General features: G+C 40.6%; 1 protein-coding gene across 3 annotated transcripts in view; it reads left to right on the forward strand.

Annotated features, from left to right (window-relative positions):
* The window catches only part of vti1a (vesicle transport through interaction with t-SNAREs 1A), a 156955-nt gene that overhangs the window by 64237 nt on the left and 66215 nt on the right, over window positions 1-26503 (forward strand). For all 3 annotated transcript variants that reach the window (XM_042507708.2, XM_042507706.2, XM_042507707.2), the window contains one exon: window positions 24824-24894. In XM_042507708.2, coding sequence (XP_042363642.1) covers window positions 24824-24894 — 71 coding nt within the window. The remainder of the gene's footprint in view (window positions 1-24823; window positions 24895-26503) is intronic.

Genomic DNA, 26503 nt, shown 5'->3' on the forward strand with positions numbered 1-26503 from the left:
CATGTTGTGATTGCAACAATTACGGCAAATTCAGCCAAATCTCATGAAGTCTGCATGACCACAAATTTGACTGTTTAAAAGATTTCCACCACCCGTGAGAGTCATTTTTACATGTCCATGCAATTTCATCGCAAAAAAAAACACCTATACACATAGCAACATGTATTGCAATTGTTGCCAAGTTGCCATGAAATGTGGCAATTCAGGCAGCAACAGCCCCAAAAACAGACTGCAAAATCCTGGAGGGACTGACTTCTTTTGATAGTGACTAAGACCTTCCCTTACAACCAGACATGCACATTCACTGTTGTGCACACAAGTTCTTCACTCATGCATGATCCTACAATCACTTTCCTTCCAGTTGTGGATCTGTCCCCCTACACCTAGCAACTGCTGTTCACTTAACACCTGAATGTCACAGCCAAACCACAAAGACAGCCAACTTGTCCTACAACACAACACAGCTCCTTACCTTCCCCTCCTACTCGCCAGACAGGAACAGCCCAAGCCAGACCACAACAAAAACGAGGGAGAACCCACCTTTTGTTTACTATTCTCAAAGGTGGATCATGGGCCAGGCCTGGTAAGGGATTGTGACAGAGGTGATGTCTAAATTAATCATTCATGCTCTTTCACATGGGCTACAGTAACAGCCCTGAAATATTAATGACAGCTGCAGAATAAATTTGATTCCCTTTTCTCTCTGATTATAATCCACAGGCGCGCTCACACACACATGTTTATTTATGCCCTGGAGATGAGGTACGGGGTCACTATCAGGAGTTTGTCTGCACACACACACACACACACACACACACACACACACACACACACACACACAAATGCATGTATGCACACACACACACACACACACACACACACACACACACACTCCTTTCCTCTCCCTCTTGCCACTTGCACTTGTGTACCACCTCATTGTTTTGGAATATGTACATATTTTTCACGTGTGGTGGGCGAGTGGGCTATACATTATACATTATATGCTTGTACAGTCTAGGTATGATATACTGTATGAATACTGTGCAGTTGGCAGTCAGGGGTTTTTGTTTGTTATTTTAATTAGGTGAGGGGCTTTTTCAGTACTTTTTTTTGGAGAGCATGACCTGAGTGGAGAAAAGAGGGTGTAGGATGTGTTGCGGTGTTCCCACCTCTAGGTGGAAATTCAATTCGCTGTCTTGAGGTAATCTGACTTGCAAACTTAGACACACCTCTGTTCAGGTCATGCCACCTCTGGATTTAGAAACTCCACTATTTTGGTATTTTTGGAACATTGTCAGTTTTACAGTGGTAAAACAACTCTCAACAAATGCTTTTAGCAATTTAAGCAGTCTTGTCAGGTCAGATACATCACTCATTGTTCACTTCATGTAACATATGCTTTGGATTAAAGCGGAAACAGATAACTTTTTCACTTTCCCGCGTAGCGAGAGATCTGCCAGTACTGATTTCAATACCAGACCTCTATTTTGGTTTTGTTGCCAACTTTCTTTTTTTTTACTGTGCATCATAAGTAACAATCAACATTTCTAGCTCCACCTTTTAGTACCGGATCAGTGTGCTAGGTGCCCCAAGCAGAGGGGTAACCAAACATGGGGACAGTTCCAGAGGTACTTAATGATACCATCCACAACTTTTAAAAATGGAAATGCAAACAATGTGTATTGAACTGAACTGAACCCACCTGCTGGTGAAAAAGCCCCATTATAGCTACCTGGTGAAAACAAAAGTGCTACCCTCTTCCTGTTTTGGTCACACAATGGTTGATGCACTTCATTTGTGCCGTAAATGAAGCTTTCATTTCCCCCAGAGTTTGTACCTGTTATCAGATTTTAGAGTGAAAGTGAGGCTTATGGGAAACCAGTCTAAACCCTGATTATTCTATTGCCAATCCATTGTGCAATCAACGTTTACTTCATAATGATAAGTTAAAGCAAAAAACTTTTCTTTTTCCACTTTAAGTTTTCTGCCTAATATAGCTCAAAGTCAGCAATCAAAACGACCCACTCCTCGGCTGTGGCCACTTGACAACTCTGCAGCAGAGTGAAGGTTGTCTGTCATAAAATGTCTCCGGATTTTGTTTTTCCCATCTCAGACATCATTGCTGTAAGCCTAACTCGCAGCAACATAACCTGGGCTTGGTGCACAGATAACTATCAGCTGTTTATGTCTCAACATGTCACTGGAGATCTCCGTCTTTCTCTGTCACCTCCTTGTATCCCTCCTTCGCCCCCTTGCTTCCTCTTCTGTAATGAGGAATACAGAACGCACCAACAGGATAGGAACCCGAGTTATCTCTCAAAATATGGCTTATACACAAATCCAAGTTTCTCACTCTTTCTGGCAAAAACACAAGCTGTAGCCCCCAAAAAATTCATCCTAGACACTATAATATTTCTGGTGCTTGTCAGGTCAGAATGTGTCAGAAAATGTTTGGATGTTGAGCTTTGAGCCATTCTTTAGTTTTTACTGGTCAGAGTTTCAGTAAAGCAATTTTTGCTTATTACCGACTTTGTAGAAGCATCTATGTAAAAACTTTTCTCGTAGGTTTGCTTTTATCCCTGTTGTTTGTCTCCTTCAGCCCTTGTTTGGACAATTAAACCAGTGATGGGCCTAATTGCTCATCATTCAGTTGTCATCTCCTCTCAGGAGACAGGCTCTCGTGAGCAAAACTCGTCTGTCAACTCCCCAAGTTTGCTCATTTAAATTCATCATGGTGAGCTAATGCTGTTGTCAGGCCAGTCTCTCTCACACGCTGTCCGTGTATCAAAGATTAAAAGATTATTTTCTGCTATTTAGAGTAAAAAAAAAAAAAAAAATGAGTTTTAGGCCAAGATCTGTTTTGATGTATTTGGCATCACTCCCTGTGGGTTAATTTTTCATTTCTCTCTTTTGTTAGAGCCACCAAAGGCATTCACACTGATTTGAATCAGTTTCTAACCCACTGCAGGTGCCTCTCTTTGTGACACCATATGGACATTGATTCGTTAGCTTGCAAGACTGTCAGGTAATTTCAGGCTAATCTATTTTAATAAAATGTTCTGGCAGTGATGTGTGTATTCTATTATGTCATGCCCCGTGGAGTTGCGCTCAGTCATGTGTTTATATTAAGGCTGTGTATAACTAAGATGTCATATAATCGGTTTCCTGTCTGTTTTGGTTGTGTTTAGCGGCATCTGGCTCTGCCACAGTGTGCTTTGCCACTGTGACATGACAGCGGCCACAACTTCATGCTCTGTTTGAGGTAGAAAATATCAGTCGAGATGTTTTCTCTCTGTGCAAGCAGGCATGCACACATTCTCCCATGTCTGATGGAGTGTACGCGAGTATTCTGTACATGAATATTTGTGCGTTGATGCTGTGTGTTTTCGTACATTTGTGTGTGTGATCCTAATGATGCCTTCCCTCCTCTACTCTATTGGGCTGTCAGCACGGTGCTGGTGACTGTCACACACACCAGCCCCCCCACACCCTCTTCCAAATCTTGCTGAGATAGGTCATTTTTCAGTGTCAGGACAGACGATTCACGTTGGCACCAGATAGATCCGGGACACGTTGGACTCATTATTCTGTGTTTGCATATGTCTACTTTGCACAGAAATACAAGTTGACGTGTACAGGAGGCTTGAGCTGAAAACCTATAGCACTTCTCAGAGCTTTGTTGCCATTAGCCTAATCAAACTGCATTGCCGTGCATCTCAAGTGCGGTACAAGTGTGAAAGAACTATTCGGCACTTCACACAAATCACGATGTCCTCGATTTTTTTTTTTCTGGGCCGCTGTTTTATGGAGACTAACTAACCAAGAAATATGACAGAAATCCAAAAATGTATACCCTGCTCACTAATACAACGCTGTCGTAGTTATTAGCAGTGTAGTAGACGAATGGAAAGGATGAATGCTTAGAAGGTCCCATAAAAGACAGTACATGCAACACTTGATGCCTGTTTTTTTTTTTTAGACCTGGAGTTCACATCATACTTTATTTTATTTTTTTGGCAGTATCTAGAATTCATACCTTCATACCATCCTAGCATTTGAGCTGGGTCTACGATATATGATGGAATCAGTGTGTGGTGCTAATAACAACCCCCACTGTCGACTGGTGAGTTTGCTGCGCCCTGCAGGCTGCATGCTTCTGTCTCGCCACTTTAAGCGTACCCAATACACAATACACATTTACAAGATGTCAACAAAAGTTAATATTCTTACAGCCATTTTCCTATTAAACCGAGAAAGACAACCACTCACCTTCTGAATTCATGTTTCTCTCTTTTACTAAACTAAGATGCTATCTTAATTGCCTCGTTAACTTGTTCAATTGCTAAACACACTTCATTCAAGCTCAACAGAAACAAAACTTCCCAAAACTTTGTTTGTTAAACTCGTTAGTCATTTAGTTGGTTATTACACTGTTCTAACGATCTGCAACTCTGGTTTGGTGGAAATAATCCCTTAATTCACTGGGTTAGATGTGAAAATAAGGTGTTTTCTATGCTCTCTCTCAACTGCTGCGGGGATGACGCGGGCCGTTGTTGATCAGCTGCTTACAGTCTCTTTCTTTTAAATATTTGCGGTCGGCTCAGCCGCCTGTTGCTGTACACTGACCTCTGATGGCACGTGATGCACACAGCATGCAAAACATGCTCATTACAGACACTCCAGTACGAAGGGTCTGTATTTTTGATGGTATTTAAGATCACACTGTCAGGATTTCTGTATACCGTAATACCGTGATACCACCGAAGCCTAACCAAAAGTCCCATTACTTTATCCATTTTGTCTTTTAATGTCTCACTTTTTGTCAGCTTTCTTTACTCCCCCCCTCTCCGTTCCAACAGGGTGGGTGCCTGTGTTGGTAGACATGTGGCAATGTGGGATAGGTGGAGGTCAAGGCCTGTGCCCCAGGACTGTGGTATTTTAATCTGGGCTATTTGTAATGACAGGCCTCCTATGAGCGCAGAGGAGTGGCAGGTTGAGAGGCTCTGACAGGCTCTAATCGCTGTCAGGAAAAGTAGCTGAAGAATGTGCCAGCTAAACCCCCTCCCCTTCCTGTCCTCTCCTATTGCTGTTGTCCTCTGCTGTCTTTCTCTCTCTCTTTCTGTTTCTTTTGACTTGTACCTCTTTAAGGTCAGTGAGGGATTTTTGTCTCCCCCTATTTTGTTTTCTCTTCCCCTCTTCCTTTATTTTGGCTGGCATCCAGGAGCCACTACCTGCCAGTGTAATTCCTTCCTCTTTCCTCCCCCTTCCCCTCTGTTCCCCCCTCTGTCGACCCAACCTCCTCTTTTCCACTGCTGTGGACAGTTGTTGACATTCCTCAGGCATAAAGACTCGGCATGTCCCAATGTGTCCCATGCTCACTGGCAGCCTGCCTGGTTTAGACTTTGCCAAATTGGCCAATATGTGATAAATGAAATGTGAAAATACGACTTCAGCAACTATACGTCTTTCTGTCTTAATTTCGATTTTGGCACAGTGGACATGTCCACAGTCTATGCAGAACATGGGCATTTCTCGCCTGCAATAAAAATATGAAAGTACTGTAGGACCACTGTTTTTTTTTTTTGTTTTTTTTTTTTACAAATTTTAAGCCATTAAAACCATGAATTGATGCACTGAATGCACTTTTTGGTGCATTTTGCTTTAACTTATCAGAATGGAATAAAATTGACTGTTTGATGCAGAATTTTCCCCCTCATTTCAAATGTTGCTTTCCTGTGTTAAAATGAAACCCACACCCTTGAGCCCTGCAATTAAAGTTACGTTTTTTCTCAGATCTATTCTGTATCTATTCAAATTAAATTAAATGCTGTAGTAGTTTGTGGAGGCTGCAGTTTGAGGTATTTTGTTAAAAAGCTTGCAATGGAAGTCCTGTGTAAATGTCCAACTTGTAGAATATTTTAAATATAGCAAAACTAAAAAGGTAAACAGAAAGTGGAAATTGAGAAAAGTGTAGGAAAATACAAACAATTAAATTTAGCAGTCTGTGTCAATCGTACTGCTGCTGCTGCATCTGTGTTAGCAAAACATGAGCCTTAACTTTTTCTCCATATATGGTATACAATCATACAATGAAAGGAGGGAACCAAAGTCGGGTTCACAGTCAAATTAAATACAAATTAAGTTACTCTATTAGCCATTACCATTAATGGGAACTTCAGTGTTTATTCAGGATCATTGTCTTAAAATGCAATTCATCTCAAGTCATATTTTGGCTGCAGTTAATTAATGAAATTCCAGCAGTATTGTGTCTCGGCTGTGGATGACTCGCAGCTGGAGTGTAACCTAAATTCGACATCTTGTGGCTAATCAGAGAGGAGAGATAAGTTCACTAAAAATCAGACTTGAAACAGAATATCTGAAGAATCAAACCAAAAGATAATAGTGAAAACCGATAAAAGTTTTCTAAGAAACTTACAGTACAGCTAGATTCTGATTTGCTGAGGGTCTGTACCTTTTTTTTTTATTGTAGATGGTTTCATGATGTATTTGACCCATTTTGACTCACCTGTGTTGAGCTATTTTCATTGTGAGTTGTAGAGGTGATATTTTTCATTGGAAGATCCAAACTCAATCTTCCACTTTACTATTTCCACTGTTCATACTTCCCTGTTTGGTAATGAAAGGGCATATATAGGACGACACAAAATAAAGAACACATTTTTCATTCCCCCACTAACAGACTGAACCATCGGCTGAAAAAAAAGGAGTCAAAAATACAAATATAAAAGTACCTCAAAGAAAAACAAGACGGCCAAAAGAACTTTTCAGGTTCAACACAAACTTGCTGCTCTGCCTCTCTTCTCCTTTGGCACAGGACAAGGGTGGCCAGGCTTTGCCCAGGTGCCGTCTGTGCCATTGGCGCTAAAGCGAGGAGAAGCTGGCACACTTTGGGCATGGCTGCGGCCCCTTCTTCCTCAAAGGCTTGCCTCGTCTCCCTTCTTTCCCCTCACGGTCCCTGCTGCTCCATAGCCCAGGGAGCTCATTAGGCCAGACTTCCTCTTCATTTAATCCATTTTTCATAGCCTAAAAAACAGTCCCTGATCTTAAAAATCCTGGCTAATTTAAGCCTGGATGTTGGGGAAAAGAGTGAAAATATCATGAGAAAAAAAAAAGCAGGCCCGTGCATGCTTTTTCATATTTCTGATGTCAAAATTAAATGTTTTTATATAGCTGTACCGCTATGGCCAGAATGGGAAGATGCAGAACCAGCACTAATGTGAGCAGTTCTTGAACAGAGTTTAAGACCCCGATAGACAACATCCTGTTCCATCCACTTCCTTGCCTGTTGTCTGTGGGTCTTAGGGGAGACCAATGTGTTAACTTGGCCTAATGAAAACATTGGTAATAACATGCTCCCTCTCCGTGTTCTTTTAATTATGTATCTCTGACTGGATACCAGAAGGCCCCTGTAGGCTCCCAGCTCCACTTGTTGTGGAAGTGAAGTTGCATTTGTAACTCGGATCCTGGTGGGGAGGATCTGTACAGAGAAATGTTCATGCTTGTTCTCTCCGTGAAACTCCCTTGCTCTCCATCTAACATCATGTTATTCCTATCGTTCTGGGTTACTTATTGATCAAGAGAAACTTTATATAAATAAAGCTTCTTCTAAAAACACATGACCAAGTATTCAGTGTCTTTGGAGATACTTCTATACAAATAAGATAATTTTCGGTCGCTGCTTCTGCCTTTATACCCTTCACATTATATCCACATAAACACTGCCAAAGTTAACATCCTCAAAAGTTGTCCAAGGCTTTGTCCTTTATCTCTCTCTACGAGGACAAAGCTTTTTTTTTTTCCTCTCCCCTCTTCCAGGAAACCATCACAGCATTAATATACCTCCCAGGTATAAAGTGTTGATGAGTGCCTGTCTCCTCAGGCTGACACTTATTTCACCAAAGGTCTCAGAGCAAGGGAGGGGGGAGGAACACTGAGGGAAGAGAGGAAAAAAAAAAGAGCTGCTTGCATATCTAGCCAACGGATGTGGCGGAATTGTTAAGCAGTCTCGGCTGCCCTCTCGTTAGCCTCCGAGATGCCTGGTGACAAAGGTGAGGCAGCGAAAGTTGCCGTGGGTTGAGAGGGGGAGGGTCAGTGCCCCTAAGGGTACCGTGCCATGGCCGTGCCAGGCCAGGACCCTGTGCCACTGTCTCCAGTGCCTCCTCCGTCAGCACGCCCTATGCCCCAGGCCACTGCGGAGAGGGCACATAGGGGGCTGTCACGCGTCGGCCTCAATTACAATCAGGGGATGGAGCATGCAAAGGCTGCCCACTGTTATAGCTGCACTGAATCATATCCTACCTCCAATGCAGATGATGTTTGCAAGTGATGTACTGCCAATGGAAGTTCTTTCCTTTGCTGTTATTCCATTGTTGGCAAACCAAGAGAACCTTTTATATACATGTATGGTGCACTTCATTTGCACTGAAGCGTTAGAATATCTTAGTTTCATCACGAATGTCCACTGAAGTTGGATTTCCAACTTGGAAAGTTGAAGGATCCCCACCAACCCCAACCTCAAAATCAATAAGGATTTAGTAAAACTTATTAAATCCATATTTCAAGAGTCTTAGAAATGCCAAGATAATGCTAGCTAGCTGTCACTGTCACCCTGGATTACATGGGGAAGCGCAGATTAATCGAAAATTGGCATTTTAGCCAACTTTTAGTGGCATGGCTGAAGCCAGTAAAAAGTAATGCATATGAGACGCCAGGTATTTTCTACTTCTGTTCTATGCCCGTCTCCACCATGCCTCCATACCCATCTCCAATATCAGCACAGGTCAGCAGCAACAGATCTCTGAGCAACATTAGGGTGTGCTCCTAGGAGACTTATTCAGCGCAGTGTTTCCTGGATTTATCAATGTATATCATGTTGGTTCATGTTTTTCTTTTCTGCAGTTTTTTTCATGGAAAAATTGTTTTCAAATTTAATTCAGAGTGGCATTAAGAATAAAGTCCAGACTTTTAAAGCTAGCTTGCCATACACTATAGGAAGCCTTTAAAAAGCAATTTAGTTTCAGAATAGTGTTCAGTATAAAAATACCCACTGCTGTGTCCAGAATTGGTTTTCATAATAAAAGATTTCTTTTCCACTAAACCTGCTGACCGTGACAACACTTATAAACCTTGGGATGTGTATTTATTCAGTCAAAGAATGCACATTTAATTAACTTAAACTGTGTTTTCCTGTTCAGTTCTTCAATTTGTTTCTCATGTTAAAGATAAAAAAAAGTTATTTTGTGTTTGATGCAAGTTTCCATGTGAAACCTTGAGAGATAACTAAATTAATTTTTTTTACAACCTCATAAAATGTTGCTGCTTAGCACTGTTAGGGGTCAAAAACACTACAGATTGAAGGTCCCTTTAAGAATGCGGTCAGCAGTTGCAGTTGTTTTGTTCTCTGGTCTGCACATAGACTGAAATGTTGAGTTTCACTGCTTCCATCAAGTCCTTACATTAAACGGTAGACAGCTGTTATAACACTTTTATCCAGTGGGATAAGTTTTGGATTGAGACTGATTGTTTCACGATGTTAAGGACATGTTTAAAACCGCAACCGTTAGAATGGTAATATAAGTCCTTTTGGAAGTCAGTGGATATTCGACAGTCCACATTTTTTAAATACTCTCTAATGACACAAGATGTAAACAGATGAGCCATGCCAGCAGGTAGTATAGGCTAGGGGCTTGAAAATACCTGGGGGCCAGCTACTTCTTGCATCATATGGGTTATTATTTTTTAAAAATCACATAAAATGACACAAACACAACAATTTCATCTTCAAATTAAAAAAGTATTCAATTTTCCATCTCTTCTGAAAGCAGTGACCCTTGTTTTTGACTTTATGCATCTTTGCTGCGGTCATATCTGCTGAAAATATCTAGTGTTAATTATTGGTAATTCTTTGTTTGCTTGTTTACGGTCTGTCTATGAAAGTGCAGTAGTTTTGCCTGCGTAGTTCTTTCTGGAAAAAATGCAGTGAGCTTTCTTAATTAACCAGTGCTGTGTTCATTATAAACAAGTCGATGGCCTTTTAAAATCGGTTTGAGAGCCACAATTGGCCCCTGGGCCAGACTTTGGACATGACTTTCATTGGCTCTGGCTGTCACTTGCACCTTTCAACATTACAGGCTCACTAAGTCAAGAGAGAAAAAAAAAACTGTTTGGGTTGTTGGTAACTGTGTTAACACCTAGTTGCTGATCGATTCAAAAATGTTGCCGTCAATGTTGACAGCCTTTGGCAGCTCCTCTGTGGCTGTTTATGAGACTACTTGTGTTGTACTTCTTTCTTCTTGTCTGACCAGCTGCAGAGTTGTTACACACTCATGTGTTTTGCATGTGTTTCAACGTGTATTTATGGGGTGCAAATACAGTGTGTATATACAAGTGTTCTGTGACATGATTGATCTTGTGTGCAGAGCTTGTACTTGCACATGGATTTTGTCACAATACAAATATGAAACACATGAGTGTTGTTGGTGGTTAGTTTTTCTTTTGGTTGCCTGGCTGTGTGTGGACCACATGCTGACTTTCACAGAGCATCTACATACTTATATGAGGAATCAGCATATTAGTATTAGCTTCTCACTATAGGGTGTTGTAGCTGTGCCTGACTGCTGCTGTTCCTGTCAGTCATGACAGGGTTGCATGCCATCATCCTACCCCTGAAGAGAAAATGACACCTAGCTAAAAGAACCACTGAGTGTAAAGGAAATTTGGTCCCACCTCCTTGTGGCCAACCTGTCTAAGCAACATTATGGCAAGATTAGCTTTGCCAGGTGGCATACATTATTCATGAGCGGAAAATAAATGTATCTAAGGTTGTGTTATTACAGACTTGATGATTCTCTCTGTGTGTCTTTCTTTTTTCTCTATGGTGAAGCTGGCCCCATCAGCATACCGTAAAACCCACAGGGAGCCACACCAATCGCAGAAACTCTCCTACCCTACCCTATTGTCACCTTCATCTGCAAACTTCAAAACACAAAAAGAGGAAATAATTTTGCTCTGCAGCTACAATGACAATCTGTATTGCTCAGTTATAGATTAAAAGCGAAGGACTCGTTTTAAAAGAAAGAGAGTCGAAGACAAAAGAGAGCGACAGGCAGGGGGAGGTTAAAAAAAGGGCCAGCTACTGAGTTGACAATTGAGTTATAATATCATGTCCTTTATGAATAATTAATTTGATGGTGCTAAGGCCCCTCAGAAGGTAGATTAAATTAGTTCTGCCATGTCTTAAAACTTAGATATGCTTCATTAGTGTGGGAGATGGTGGCAGACGTGTTGAGTATTCACTTAAGCCTGTTTTAGCTAATGATGAGGATCAGGAGACACCTTATCACCCCGGCAGTGATGCACAGTGTTATATTACATTTATGTGTGTTGTACAGACAAACTCAGGAATTCATTGTTTCCTCTGTGTCTGTTGGTGTCTGTGTATTGTTGGCCTCTTTGTGTATAAGCTTCTGGATTTCAATTAATGCAATATGTATAGACAAATGTTTTTTTTGTAGAACATCCGTACTGAAGCAATGGCTTGAAGCTGCCTTAAGCCAAAACAAGATATTATTGGCCTAGCTGTCACCAGTGGTTGTAAGCTTGCTATTTTGCTTTTACCTTTCTTAGGTTTAGAAATGGATCGTGGTTGGGGCGTAAATATTGGTTTCAAATGGGACTCAAACCAAACTTTCTCTCACATGGGAGAAAACCCTTTCTGGAAGAAAGGCCTTTATGGCAGAAAATTTCATGCAATGGCCTGATATGGCATGGCCCTACTAACCGATATCTATGATATTATCACTACTGATAACATCTATTTAATGGCTAGATAACAGCCCAATCAACTGTGGATACATGCTGAGTGAAAGCTGCATTTCAGTTCTGTAAAAAAAAAAACGTTTCACTATGCTCTAATGTCATCTTCACTGGGAATCACTGAAGTCATATGTATTGTACTTTATGAGTATATTGTAAGCAAACCCTTGATTTTTTTTCATTCTTAACTTTCTTAGATGAGGCTTTCAATGAGGGCGACTAAAATTGAATCGCTTGGAAAAAAGCTACATGTTGTAAAGGAACAATGTTAAGTAAGCACAAACAATGTATACTGTACACAAGAGCTTTGACATGCCCTCACATGTCGTGCCATGTTGTGTGTATTCACAGTGGAAGCTGACAATAATCTGCCTTCAACTCTGTGGCCCCGGTCATTGTTAAATGAGGCGCATGATGTGTCTCTCTTTTGTGAGTTCCCTCTGTGCTTCGTATTCCCCCTATAATGGCAGTATTATTTTCCCTTTACCAGACCAGGGAAGTGCGATGGTATTACCCCAAAGTAAAACACAAACTTCTGTTTGTGCCGTCTGTCAGAGCAGACACAATGACGCAGTGTTCTGATAACAGGCTCCACTGTTGTTCGCTCAAACGAAATTGTCAGAGCACCTTAGATTTGCCAAAGAGAATTTGATGTATCATCTGTGCATAAGAGGGCAACTATGCCCTTGGCAGTGAATTGTTAAAAGAATTTAATGCATGCCACACACATAAAAAGTTAAAGTGATCCTGTAATACAAGAAAGTAGCATTCTATATTCTGTTCTGTCATACACAACAACCAGAAGACAAGTATTTTATTTTCATTACTTTGTCACCAAGAAAGTTGAACAAGCCTTTCTTCCTTTAGGAAAGTGATGGTTTTTGCAGTCTTTTAATGTGTAGTTTTGGCCATCAGTCCTATCTGTTGTGTTTACTTAACAACTTAATTCCTGACATCTTGGGAGGCAATACAAGTCCGTTAGAGTGATTAGAAAAGTTTTACACAATTTATGGTCCCATCAGAGGCTCTGATTGGTTCTCTTATTAAGGGAAACGGTATAAAAGACCCATTGGAATCACCAGACCTGAGGTATGGTCTTTACAGGGCAGAAACCAGGCTGGCATTAATCCAGACATTTTCATATTTCTTTTTCTTTTGCAAGACTGTATTGCTAAGCTCTTGAGTTTTTTCTATACAAAGTTATCATTGTCTGTATAAATTGATATACTGACTGTTTATGGAAATGTAGGGTTCGAAATACCAAGTGCATATGCTTGGTTGTACGCTTAAAATTTAAGCTATGTACGTAATTCTCAGCCCTAGATGCACCAGTATATGTAACTTGGTACATCTTCAATCTCTCCATATTGCTCCCATGCCACAGTCTATGCATGTCACACGTCTGTTTTTTCATGCAGTGAAAAACAAATTTACAACCGATTACATCGTTGCGTGAAAAGAGGACAATAACAGCACATGGACAGACAAGACAGAGCAACATGGTACAACAGCAGCACAGTACACACACACTTAATATGAACATGTATGTCAAACAGAAGAAACTTTGGTTTGCTGAGAAGCTGGTCAAAATCTTTCTCGTGCCAAAATTTGAAGTAGTTTTACGAAATATTACTGTAACTTCAGTCTGATCTGATTGTGGCTATGGCAGAAGTGCGGATAAACAAAGCCAAACACAACAAAAGGTGCAGTAAAAAAAAGGTGCATGTCATTTTAAAACTGACTTGCACCTATGCATATAAATAAAATAAACAAACAAAAAAAAACAACATATTTTGCACCCTGACAACTGTTAGCAAACTAGGCTTTATGTTTCATAATACATTGTCATTGAGAAGAGATGAAGCAAATATAACCAAGAAACTAGTGACAATACCAATAAGCACCAAGAAAATTTGGAAATTAGTATTTACACTGTTCCAACAATCACCAACTTTGGTTCTCTACAAACAGTTTTTCCCCGCTGTCTCTTTCTGCCATCAGAGTTGCTGAGTAGTCTCGCACATGTCTCCACATCTCGTTTTCGCCCGTTGAGCAGTGGCTCTCACTCAATCTTTGGAGGCAGACCATGACATTAGCATAATAAAATGACAAAAATTGGCTAAAAACAAGCCAATATATCCCTCCAATCACCCAACTCCACTCCATTCCCAGAGACTGAACTGGCCTCTGTGGTGCAACCTGTCACTTTACAGCCAGCTTCAACACTTAGCCCAGCTCTCTTATTTTTTTCTCCATGTTTTGGGAGCTCTTCCTCAGCTCATGAGTATTAATGAATTCAAAGTTTGAGGAAAATAATCTTTAAGTGTTTCCAACTGTCAGATCCTGTCAGTGCAACCACTTCTAATGGCCCGCGCCTTCCATTCAGGCTAATGTTTGATGTCTCGCTTTCATGCCCTCCTTTTTCTCCTTCGCTAAATTGCTGTCGACAGTCCATGTGTCCCCACAGATTGTTTGTTTGTTTTCGACCATGCTTGTTTTACATATCATCGACGTAACGAGGATTCATTTAGTGAGCCGTTAATGGGGGGGAAGGGAGGGAGTGGTCCGTTGCTTTCTTATATTCAAATAGGATGTGATCACGAGTCAGGTAGCAATCTGTTGTAGTGCTGAATGCGCTAAGGAACATGTAGGACTTTTCAGAACCTCCAAAGCGATGCCAAATCTTTTCTAAAAGTAGCACCGATTTTTTTTTCTTTTTCATGTCCAAACCACTTGACAGGGAACAGCTGGGCAGGAACAGTCACATCCTCATCAGTTTGAACAGGAGTGGCGATCAAGTGTTGATCAAGACGGTCTTGAGGCTTCTTTGTGTGTACTTCATTCGGCGTTTGCGTCAGTTCTAACTTTTAACTCAAACAGTGGGGCTGGGTGTGCGATTCCAACAAAGCGCATTTAACAAGTTATTTCATTCATTTAGCAGCAAGAATCTATTGTCAGTAGGTGCTGAAAAGTGCTAAATACTCAGAGCACTCGGAGAAGAAAAATAGAGGGAGGCTCCCAACAGGCCTTGTCAAAACATGCAAATGAGCTTGACGCCAAGTCCGAATTTGACAAACATAATTAAGGTGTTCCAATTCGGGACATGTTAATAAAGAAGACTGCAGGCCTCCCCCAGGTCTTCACTAATCATAAAGCCTAAAAGCTTTGTGTGTGTGTGTGTGTGTGTGTGCGTGCGTGTGTGTTTTCTCTCCCCCATCTCCCATTTTATTGGATAATGAACTGTTGTAGAGTGTTAGATCTCCTTTCGCAGTCTTTCGCTGAGTTTGAGGAGATAGGCAGGGAAGAGCAGCCCGAGGTGTGGTGTTGTACAGATAATTAAAAGGCAAGAAATTTGTGTTTCGCTCTTTGATCTGCCTGTCAACTTTCTGATTAGAGACGTAAAAGCCTTTAATCAACAGTAATGCGATGATTAACGCTCCTAAACTGTTGAAAATGAACCAGAGGAACGTCAAGTTTTCTCTTTCTTCTTCCCTCCTCCTCCGTATATCTCTCCCCACGTCCGTCTCCGACAAACTGGCAAACTTTTCTCCTCCGTCAGTTCCCTCAACGGTTGTTAAATCAGATGTTGTATTTGATTAGGACCAACTGACATGTTGTTTTCTTCGACATTTTAGTCTCTCTAGTCTTGGAGCTCAAATTTGCTCAGTGTGTTTGTCTTCCAAATCCAGCAAAATAATTTTTCCTTTGCTCAGGTCTTTTGTATTTTTACATAACTTTGACCTTCAGCTTAGATATGGTCATTATGTTATTACAATATATGCTGTGGCACCATCACTTATACAGCCACTCAGCTGATAATAAGATTATTTGAGTTGTAGACTAAAGCACTTAAACTCTTGTTTTTTTTATTATTATTAAGGCTGACTGTGGTTGAAAAAAGTTTGATGTACTCATTTTCTTTAGCTGTTTTTTAAAATTTTTTTATTCATGTAGTATTTATTTTTTATATTTTAGTTCCAATGTGGCCAGCGCAATTGTGTGACACAAATGTCACCACCATGAATAATGCATACACAAATTAGCTCATTCGGAAATGACTTTTAATTCTACACTTCATACATTTTTTACAATTTTGACCAAGTTTAATCAACACATAAAAAAATCATTTTCCCAGCACTGGAAATGGAATTAATAAGTCCGCTCTGTTTGAGCTTCACAATTGACCAATCGGGTAACGCAGAGAATAGGTGTATAGGGCTGACCAGCCGTCTGTAGAAATTCCGTGTTTTTTTAATTGAAGACCTCAGAAAGCAACGCTCCTGCTCACACATTGTTGCATGTGGGGCAATCACAGCAAGCACCCAAGTCCATTAGTTTTCATTTGGATGGTTCAGTAAGACTGGTTGATTAAGTCCAGGCAATTTGCTTGTAGGAACCCCTCGTTCTCCACTCACCCCGCCTGCTTGTCAGAGCGCTGCCACCAGCAGGGTTGTCGTTCAGGTTAATTTAATCTGGTTTGTTAGAAATTTTAACACAATAGCTTTGTGGCTGTCTAGATGCCTCGGCACAGCGCAAGGAGTTTGCTGTAGTTTATTATGGCATATCTTTGCATATAAATGCCCCTGGACATCTGACTGTATTGTAATTACACTAACAGTAAATATTTTGTTTGTTGTTACGTATCTGCAGCTGTTACCACAGGGATGTGTAGGTGATTTCATAAATGTAAAACCAGCTATTCCTTTCCAAGCCTCATCAATTCTCATTGAATGAGGGTGAAGGGGACTTTGCTGTTAAAAAAAAAATGTAAATCTGGTGATCTAAGAATTTGATGCTGAGGTGAAGGGAAAAGAGGAGGGGGAGCTCAAATAGAAGGCAAAATACAGCTTTTAGTTCTCTCCACCCCGGTTCAGCTTTAAACAAATGGTTCTATTACCAGCTGCTCTCCTACCGACCCAGTCATTTATACCCATTAAACTTGCGTCTTATCACCCATAAGACGCTCTTACGTCTCTCCATCCACCAATTGTCTATAATCAGCCATTTAAAACAGCAGCGGAAATTTCTTTTGCGCCTTGCTCCGGTCTGACGGACAGGCAAACGAGCCGGGAGGAGGAGGAGGGATGGGGGGAGGAGAGAGGGATATTTTCTATGGAATGATGAATAGGCCAAGTTGAGTGGCTGACTAACTGAGATCTGTCTTAATCAGAAGTGATTTGTCAGAACAGGAGCTCTGCGGGGTCAGGGCGCAGGCGATGAATAAAACAGAGCCTGGCGGAGTGAAGAAAGGACCCAGAAATCCACCCTGACTGCCCACCACCACTCATGCACATGCAAGGGGAAGGGCCGATGCATGGGCTAAGTCAGGATGGACTGGCTCTGCTTCTCCATGCCCAGAATATTACTTGTTTTTGGCCTTTTAAGTGCGCAAACTCTTGAAAGAACAAACAGTGCCTAAAACTACCCATACAGTATGCTCGAGGAAGCCATTTTAAACACACGAGATGGAAAAATCCAACTTTTGAGGACAATGCACTTCCTCTCATGAAATGCTAGGGCTCATCCCAATGCACCCCTTGTTATCACCACTTGGTGTAACCCCTCTGTTTTGCACATATTCTGTTTTGCACATATTCTTGTTAGGGATACGCCAAGTCAATAGGCAGTGTAGGGCTGTAAGTGAGCGTCAGTTGCCCTAGCTTTTGCAGTGTGTCCCGTACTGCGGGCATTCGTCGATGCTACTTGACTCTTCACAGCTTTTTGTGTGTTATATGTGTTTTATGTGTTATTGTGAGCTGGTGCACGGTAAATATACTTTGTTGCTCCTGAATGAGGAGCTCCATCACCTGCTGGTGTGGGGAATTATTTCCTCCCATGCTGGTGCAGAACGCACATGGTAGTCGGCCGCTGGCTGTAGTCTTTGCTTTGTGTTCAAATGTTCAAACTTTTTGCGTGTGACACAGGCAACGTGAGGCAAAGCAGCAGTCCATCCTCAATGCCTCAAGTTCCTTAATGTCGGTTTGGTGCGTGTTTGTGGGCCTTTAGGGATGCATTGCCCTCCAAATAGAGGTGAATCGAGTGTTTTGAAAAGTCATCGCAAGAAGGCTGCACAAGCAAGAAAAGAAACCTACAGTTGTATTTTCTTTTTAGTAAAGTTTTTAAAATTACGATAACCACTGTATTAGATTAGATTTGTATCATCTCAATGTGTTTATGGCCGTCTTTATAACAAGCATAACAAACGAAATTGCTAGAAGCATACTAATGTCTCGCCAGCTAACACTAGCTAGCCAGCTAACACTAGCTAGCCAGCTAATGTTACATTATTTTTTCTGATTGTTATTGATAGTCCCAAATTTTGACATATTTCCTCCAGTATCAGTGCAGACTGACAGGTGAGGCACATTAGTTGCTAATGTCAGCCTACAGCTTTCTTTGATTAAATTACTTTTTTGATTGATTGTTTGCATGAAACTTAAGTGAACGGATTGCTAACAGATACATGGCAAATGCAGTCGTGATGACACTGTTATTACCATAGTCAGTTTTATTTACGTAAAGGCTATGAAAGGCTACTGATGTTGTATCAGGGTCTTAAAGGGTTGTCCCACTTCACAGGAGAAGATTTCAACCGATACTCCTTGTAAATCTGTTTCAAGGGGCAAAGAATTAAGGTGTTAAAAAATGGGATTGGACCAAGAAATCTCTTTAACTCTAATTACTTTGCCTGTCCTGCAAAGTAAAAGTTCCTGATTAACATGCGATAGAGTTATTATTATAAGTAACCTGTCATAACATCGCTGAGCCCCCAGATGCTACATGCCCCCCCTGTGACCTAGCACTTGGCACCTCTTTATTTTGAGCTATAGCTCAGTGCGAAGGCGCTAGCCTCATGGCCTGTGGGCTCAGCATTACAAATACATCCCAGTGTGGGTACAACTTTGATGGAGGTGATGAAAGTATGTCACCAGGCAGTTGTAGACTTGAGAAGTCCTTAAAAAAAGCTTCTCTGGAAGTGTACAAAGACAGGTAACTTTATTCACCTGGGAGTCACAGGCATATAAGTTGACTGCACTGAGTGTGTGTGTATGTACCTGTGTGTGTGTGTGTGTGCGAGCTTGAGCGAGTGAGAGAGTGAAAGAGGGAGAAAATGTATGGTCTAACATTTATCAGGCTCCTCCTTGCTTCCCCTCAACCCTCCCGTGGGTTTCCATACCCCGTTTGTTGGAGTGTGTGGCTTGTGTCCGGATACAAGTGTGTGTGGTAACCTTCAAAAAGTGGTCTCAACTGCTTAATGAAAAGGAGCTGTGCTGAGCCTCAGAGCACACCACTGTCAGGTCTTGTACCCTTTCAGCTCTGGGGACGGAGGGGAGCAAGTTGGAAAAAAAAAAGCGCAACACAGAAAGAGAGTCAGAGCCCTTAGACAGTGTGTAACTGCTCTGAAACAGCTCCTGTAAAATAGATGATGCCTCCAATTAAATGTGCCCATGCACTGGAGAAAGTTGAAGGCTGTGGAGGTTTGGATGGTATCAGAGTTGTTGGCTTTCTGAGCTGTGTCGTCCCAAGCTAGACTGGGCTGGGACATAGGGAGTTTATGATATTTACCTTTTACACAGAATTATAAATGATCAGTTCAGCCTTTTCTTTACAGCACCTGGCAAAATATGTGAACCTTTGTTTGAACCTCAGTGCTGCAACTAACGATTGGTTCCCAGAAAGTCTCAGAAAGTTGTGAAAATGCCTCACAATTTCCATAAAGCTTAGGATAAAGTCATCATTTTGCTTTTGTTGTTAGAAAGATGTCAGACTCTTTCCTCAGTTAGCTGAAAATTGTGATGGTAGTTTAAATGTCTAACAATGTTGGAATTTGATGTTGTGTGGACATTATCATTATAATATTTTGCAGACATTAGGTTTTGTTCTCTATACCTCATGACAAAAAATCATTGTTCTATGTCAAGATAAAGTTGGCATGAGACATCTGAAAGAGCTTGGATTGTGGTTACTTAACACAACTTAAAACCAGTAAAATGTCAGTGACATCTGAATTTTGGTTACCCAACCAAATAACAGTGTGGCCCGCTGGGAAAAAAAAAAAACACAAACCAAAGACATACAGTTTACTAACACATCAGACTAAGAAAAGCAGAAAATCTTTTAGATGAGCTCGGACTGTAAAAAGCTGGGCTTTTTTTTTTTTTAACAATTGATCTAATAACGAAATAGTTGCTCAGAGCAGACAGAAATGTTTCTTTCCAACTCCGTTTAGCTCGTTTTATGGCGCTTGTTTCTCACTAGTAAAATTAATTGTCCAGTAAATACATTTTCCGTTCACTGTGTCATTATATACAAATCGGTGAAGTTTTGAACTGAGATAAAACAGAGCTGGACTGTGTTATGTTGTGTGTCTGATTCCTGATCCAGCCTTTACTTCCCCCTCAACCTAATTTGCGCCTTTAACTTTTCTATACTAATTCTTTTCTACAGTTACATTAGAGGGATGAGTTGAATTAAGGCTCGCTGGTGCTGGTGTGAGTGTAATGTAATGGAATAATGGGCTTGTTAAATGGACCTTTGGGGATGGGGATTTTTAACAAGTGAGTCAGAGCAAGGCCTCTGGGCTAGGGTTATTTAAATTGTTAATAGCCGTTTAAACAGGAGGGGAATATTTTAAACACTAACGAGCAACAAGTCAGAGGCATTAACACTAAATTATTTCTCTCCTCCTGTTTTGTTTTACCAGCTGTACATTTATGTAATGGCCCCATTTTTTTGTGGTCATAAATTCTATATTTATTTTCTTTTTGTGCAGAATATACTGTATATGTTGACATCCTAAAAGTCAGAATCTTACACATCAACATATAATTTTATAAAAAAATTAATACTACTATATTGAAAAACTCAATGTGTGTTGTGTTGAATTTATGAAGAAAAAGTTTTTCATGCTTGCCTCCAGGGCGAACGAAGAATTAAAAAAAAAAAAAGACATTCTTCATGAATAAAAATAAACGGGCCGCATTAAACAACCGCAAAACTATATCAAAGCATCTGTTTACACTCTTTTAAAGTGTTATGTTTTATTAAAACTGCATTTGTTTGGGAAGTATTGCACAAACGCATTTTTTTGGATTCTTCATTCACAGTACAGTAAAGGCATTTGAAAAAGTTTTTTTTTTTCACAAATTCAAGACATGTAATACAAAAGGTCATTTTGCAGTAACTGTTCTGTTAAGGTCAGCAACTACCAAAAATATTCCCACATCAACATGAGTTAAGATATTACTACTGGAGGGACAGGTTCACTGTACTTTTCAGAAATGTGTTGACAGTTTTGGGAGTGGAAGGCTTGTCTAGATCTAGTGTATGATTATTACGACGATGAAATGATGCATGATGTTGAGCGAATAGTCGCCTTCTTTCGTTATTCTTCGTCATTCAATTTTTTGATTTTAACTCAATATTTTGCGCCATTTGTTGCCCAGCAACTTCTTTTTCCCAGTAACTAATGATGTTTTACACAAACCAGTGGACAGCATGACTTAAATAAGATGAATGGAAATGTAGATACATGCCAGAGCATGAGTAATGTAAGAGAAGATACATGATAAAGACAATAAACACTGTGCATTCCCATGGGAGACATGGTGTCCACCTCTAATGGCTCAGTTTGGTTGGGAGGGGGGAAATCTCTCATCATTCCTTTCTGGGAATAATGTGAGATTTTGGAGGACTGTGGAAAGACCTTATTATCCACACAGCCAAGGAAAATGTTTTTAACAAGCTATGATTAAGCTTTTTTTATTTAAAAAAAATGTTAATCAACCCTTATAGATCTATTGACAATGCTGGGTTCGAGGAGATGTGGTATCTTCAGTGTCATACAATTAGTTATTCATCCATCAATATAAACATTTTATGAGCAAGTGTGTTTTTCTCTAGAGTGTAGACAAGTCTCTGTCTTGATCAAGGTTTTGCATTGTAGCGAAAAAACTTATTGTCCCAATTTTTCTTTAGCAGCCATCACAATTTTTAGTGGCAACCTTTCGCATGTGGACAGTCTGTGCGACCTGTCAGTATAGAGCACAACTGAAAACCTTGGTGTCATATCATTCTTTAGATAGCATGAACACTCTGCTCTCAATAGACAGAAACCTGATTCCAGCGTGGTTCCATTCTTATCCATTGAAAAGTATCTTTTTCGGCAAGGCCGTTCATCACTTCTTTTTTTTAATGGTTTTCTTTGTTACCTAAACATTCACGAAACCATGCTTGTCTTTCAAAACGTACCTCAACAGAGTGAGTGTGAAGATTGCTCAGTGCTCAGGCTAAGCTATCATCGGAGGCCTTTTCTCCTGCTACCTCATCCATCTTTTACAAACCTTTCCAATAATGCACTTTCAGTCAAAAAAAACCCTCTGCTGCTGCAGTCCTTGTCACACTCATTTATTTAAGAAAAAAAGCTGCAGCCTTGACAGAGATGGATAGATGTGCTTATTTGTCTCTTTAACAGAAGATTTCTGCAACAGCTCCCTTCCTGTTTATGCCTTGTTCTTCTCCAATGGGGACGGGGGAGGGCTTGTATTTTTATGGTTATTAATACCTGCACTCAGTCTTTTAATCTGCCCTATTTGTCACATGTGACTGTCTGACTGCACTGTTTAATCTGGGTATCCTTCAATCTGTCTCGTCCCAGATTAGAAATTAATGAAGGCAGGAAGAGACACATTTGAGTCACTTACAGTGTAGGGGGGTAAAAGGGACGGGATGAATGGGAGACGAACGACGTTCATTTGACAGTGCTCTCTCTTTTTTGTACTTTTCCCTGATCCCCTCTCTCTGTCTCTCTCTCTCTCTATCATTCTCTCTATTTCTCTCGCTCTCTCTTCTCTTGTTTAGCTGCCAGATGTAGCCCATTTTTGCACTGCTCCCCCCAAACAGGCGCTCAGCACGTGGGCCCTTTGGTGTGCGGCACCTGTGTAGTGTAATACAGTCAGCAACTGCGTTGTTTATTCCGGATTTGTTTGGTGCGCTTGAAAGCCTGTCTTTGATCCATGCAAAGATTCTTCACTTCTTTTCCTTTTTTTCCCTGATTCATCCTCAGCCTCCCTCATTTTTAAACGCTAATGCTGTAGCAGTATGGTTACATTGATGGCAGCGGTGGGTTTTTTTGTTTGGGGGGGCAGCTTATTTGGTTTATCTCTTTTTTTTTTTTTTTGCTTTCTTTTCTCGTCCCCAACCCAAGGGACAGGAAAATGACAGTGACCACTGACAAGCTTGTCAGGTGCCTTGTCGGGGATGTTTTATAACTGTGCGTTAATGTGTTTACATCTACAACTGACAAAGAGGCATTTAAAAAGAATGGCTTAATGAATATTGCATTGGCTGAGTGGACCCCACTGGCAAGCTGGATGCTGGGGTATTGTTGTCTAGAACTTGTTGTCTATTTACTTCAGCATTTTAAGAAGGCTTCAAAAAAACACTTCCCATTGCTACAATATTCTGCTATCTGCCCGCCTGACACTCTCTCTAGACAGTGTTGTCTCTGTACACTCTACAGTTAATGTACAACATTTTGTGCAGTGACTGCATGCAGAATGTTCATTGCATTAAAAAAAAGAGGGAATCGAGGTTAAAAAAGTATTATCCCACGTTAATTTTATATATATATAGATATATATATATCAATTGTACTCAGCGAATTATGGCTTGTTTCATGTGGGAAATATAAAATTATCATTGGGCAATTGTATAAGCAGGTGAGGAGTGTTTTTGCGTCTACAAGACTCCAGACCCTCACTTTATAGTCACTTTTTTTGACCATGGGGCACCAGTGGAACTTGCAAATATTATAAATATTTGAACTGGAGAGCTGTTAGTTTGTTTCCTGCTCACAGTGAATAAATCCTCACAGTTAACGGCACAGCAGTGACGGTTTAACTTTTTGCCAACAGCTAACTGTTGACCTGAAGCTTCAAGTTAAAAGCAAAAACATCAACACTTAAAGTAATAGTTCTGGATTTTTGAAGTGGGGCTGTATGAGATACTTCTGTACGGTCAGTGTATTACATACTGTAGCTGGCGGTTGGCTTGCTCCTGGTTTGTAGAAACAGACAAGGCGTGCACCCCACAGGGGTTGGTATCAAAATGTGTTTAAACCACTTACCTAAAAAATCAATATCAGTGTATGTGGACACTTTATTTAGAGTATTTTCAGCGCCTTACCTCACTGTCACACTGTCTTTTCCTCTGGCACTACATTTCTTGTCCGCCGTCGTTCAGCTGTTTGGTTCAGAAAGTGCTGTTAGCTGCGGTTATGCAATTTGACTGAAATGAAACTTCACGATGAAAACACTCTCAATACAGCGTCCACTTAGACGGAAGCACATTTTGATATTGTAAGCACCTTTATTGTAACACTCTTTTATCAAACTTTACTTGCACTTTACTTATTGTAGTAGTGCTTTTTAAAACTTAAATATATTACTTTATTAAACGTTTTTATAACAGCACTTTAACATTTGTTTTAACAGTTCTATTTTAAACTGTACTATAATAGTACTTGATAAACAATATTATAACTTTTGTTTTAACTGTGTTCACTTAACTTTATTATAATAGTACTTTATGAAAACAGCACTTAATTTTTTGTTTAGTTACACTCTTTTATTACATATTATTATAAGAGCATTTTATTTAGCTTTATTATAACAGTACTTTATTTAACTATAGTATGACTACTTTATAAACTTTTTAGAATATCGATATTTATATCGTGTGTTGCAACACTGCCTAAAAATATTTCAGTATAATTTATAAACCATATTGCCCAGCCCTGGAATGAAGTGTTTTATACTGTTGAGATTGTTCCACATTTTGCCATGTTATGGTCATCCCAACAATTTGGATATGACATTTTTGCATGTGCAAGTGAATCCATTTTCCATTCTTTTTTTGTTTGTTTACATTCCATTTTGCAAATGTCAGACACACATCTCCTCTCACACTGCATCTGCTTTTCTTACAGAGCAAGTGGGGCAGGAGATTCTTTCCAACCTGCACAGTGACCGTGAGAAGATCCAAAGAGCCAGAGAAAGGGTGAGTACGCACATGCCCACCTGCACACACCCATCTGTCCATTCTAGCAAGTGTTTGTGAGGCTGTAAAAGGTGTTACAGCTGGTTAGCAACATCGACAACATTCACCACCCTCTGCACGGTTTGCAGTAAACACACACAAACATGGCACACACACTGTCTTGAGTGTCAGCCTAGTTGCAAGAAGAAAATGTTGGTTTTGTACATTTCTGCCAACCACAGATTTGTTACATTCGTACATGGCATATGTATTGTATCAGCATTTCTAAAGTGATATGGTATATGAGCTGGCTTTGTTATTTGAAGATGGAGGGGATGGCGGGCAGCGTGACGCCAAGGTGAGACAGTTGCCAAGCTGCAGACCACTTTTTGAGACCAACAAACAAAAACAGTGATTATTTTTTAATGAGACATGTACACTTCCATTTGTGATTGCACCACAAATGGGTAAGTCAAAACAGGACCTTTACTCAGTGGTTTTTGTACCTTGAATATAACCACACGTTAACAGCAGCATATTTAAAATGAAAAGAAATGTTAAGTTTCAACATAATGCCCCAAATAATGTACAAATATTACATATTGTTCATTAGCAGAAATGTACAATGCCGACATTTATTCTGACCAACGGGTTGCAGGTATGCTCACACTTGTGCATTCAGAGTTAGCAGAATTGTATTAACCATTTAGTTAGCCTTTTAAAACCTGAGCAAATTGGCTTGATTCTTCCAAAAACAAGAGAAGAAGTATAATGTTGAGCTTACCCTGCCACATCACATGTAGTAAATGCTTGTGGCTGTATATTGCAGGATTTTCCCGCTTTCTTCCTCTCACCTGAATGGGGATAACTGTGCCAGCTGCCATCCTTCCTCACCTACCCTCCTTTACCTCTCAGCACCTTTCTCCAGTTTCCCCCTCTCCTTCCCACTTTCCCTCAGAGAACACCCCCCACACACACACACACACACACACACACACACACACACACACACACACACACCAACCCTCCAATTCCTACCAATGCCCCTCCTTACAAACAACCAGCTTTACAGACAGGTAGGCAGAGACAGAAAAGACCAAACACAGGAAGGGGGCCCGGCCCTGACGGCACCCTCAACGCAGAATGCTTAAAGACCACAACATGGCAGCGGGCCTTGCACAGGCGATTTCAAAGGAAATCAAACATCTCCTTTCAAAAACGGTCCACAGTGTCTACTGAGAGTACCTGCTCTCTTTCTTTTGCTTTCTCTCACTCCGTCCTTCCCATGAGTCTTCTTTGCTCAACCCCCCCCCCCAACCACATGTAGACACATGCACACACACACTCAGAGGGCTTTAAAGGCAGTTTGTGGGGCAAAAGTGAAGTAAAAAGAAATGAAGATGTAAAGACACAGGATAGAAGGGCAGGTTAACATTTTTCTTTTGCATCCAAAAGAAGGTGAAGGAGGTATAGTTTTAGCATAAATGCCAACACAAGAACAATCAAACACACACACATTATTGTACACATACAAGCACACACACATACACAAAGCCCTATGCCCAGCAGGGGGTGTGGCCTTTTGTTTTTCTTTTATGGTACAAAAAGAAGTCAATGGAGGGTTTCAACA

This window comes from Plectropomus leopardus, chromosome 19, assembly GCF_026936395.1.
Source record: "Plectropomus leopardus strain MGB_pleo_1.0 chromosome 19, ASM2693639v1, whole genome shotgun sequence".
Lineage (NCBI taxonomy): Eukaryota > Metazoa > Chordata > Actinopteri > Perciformes > Serranidae > Plectropomus > Plectropomus leopardus.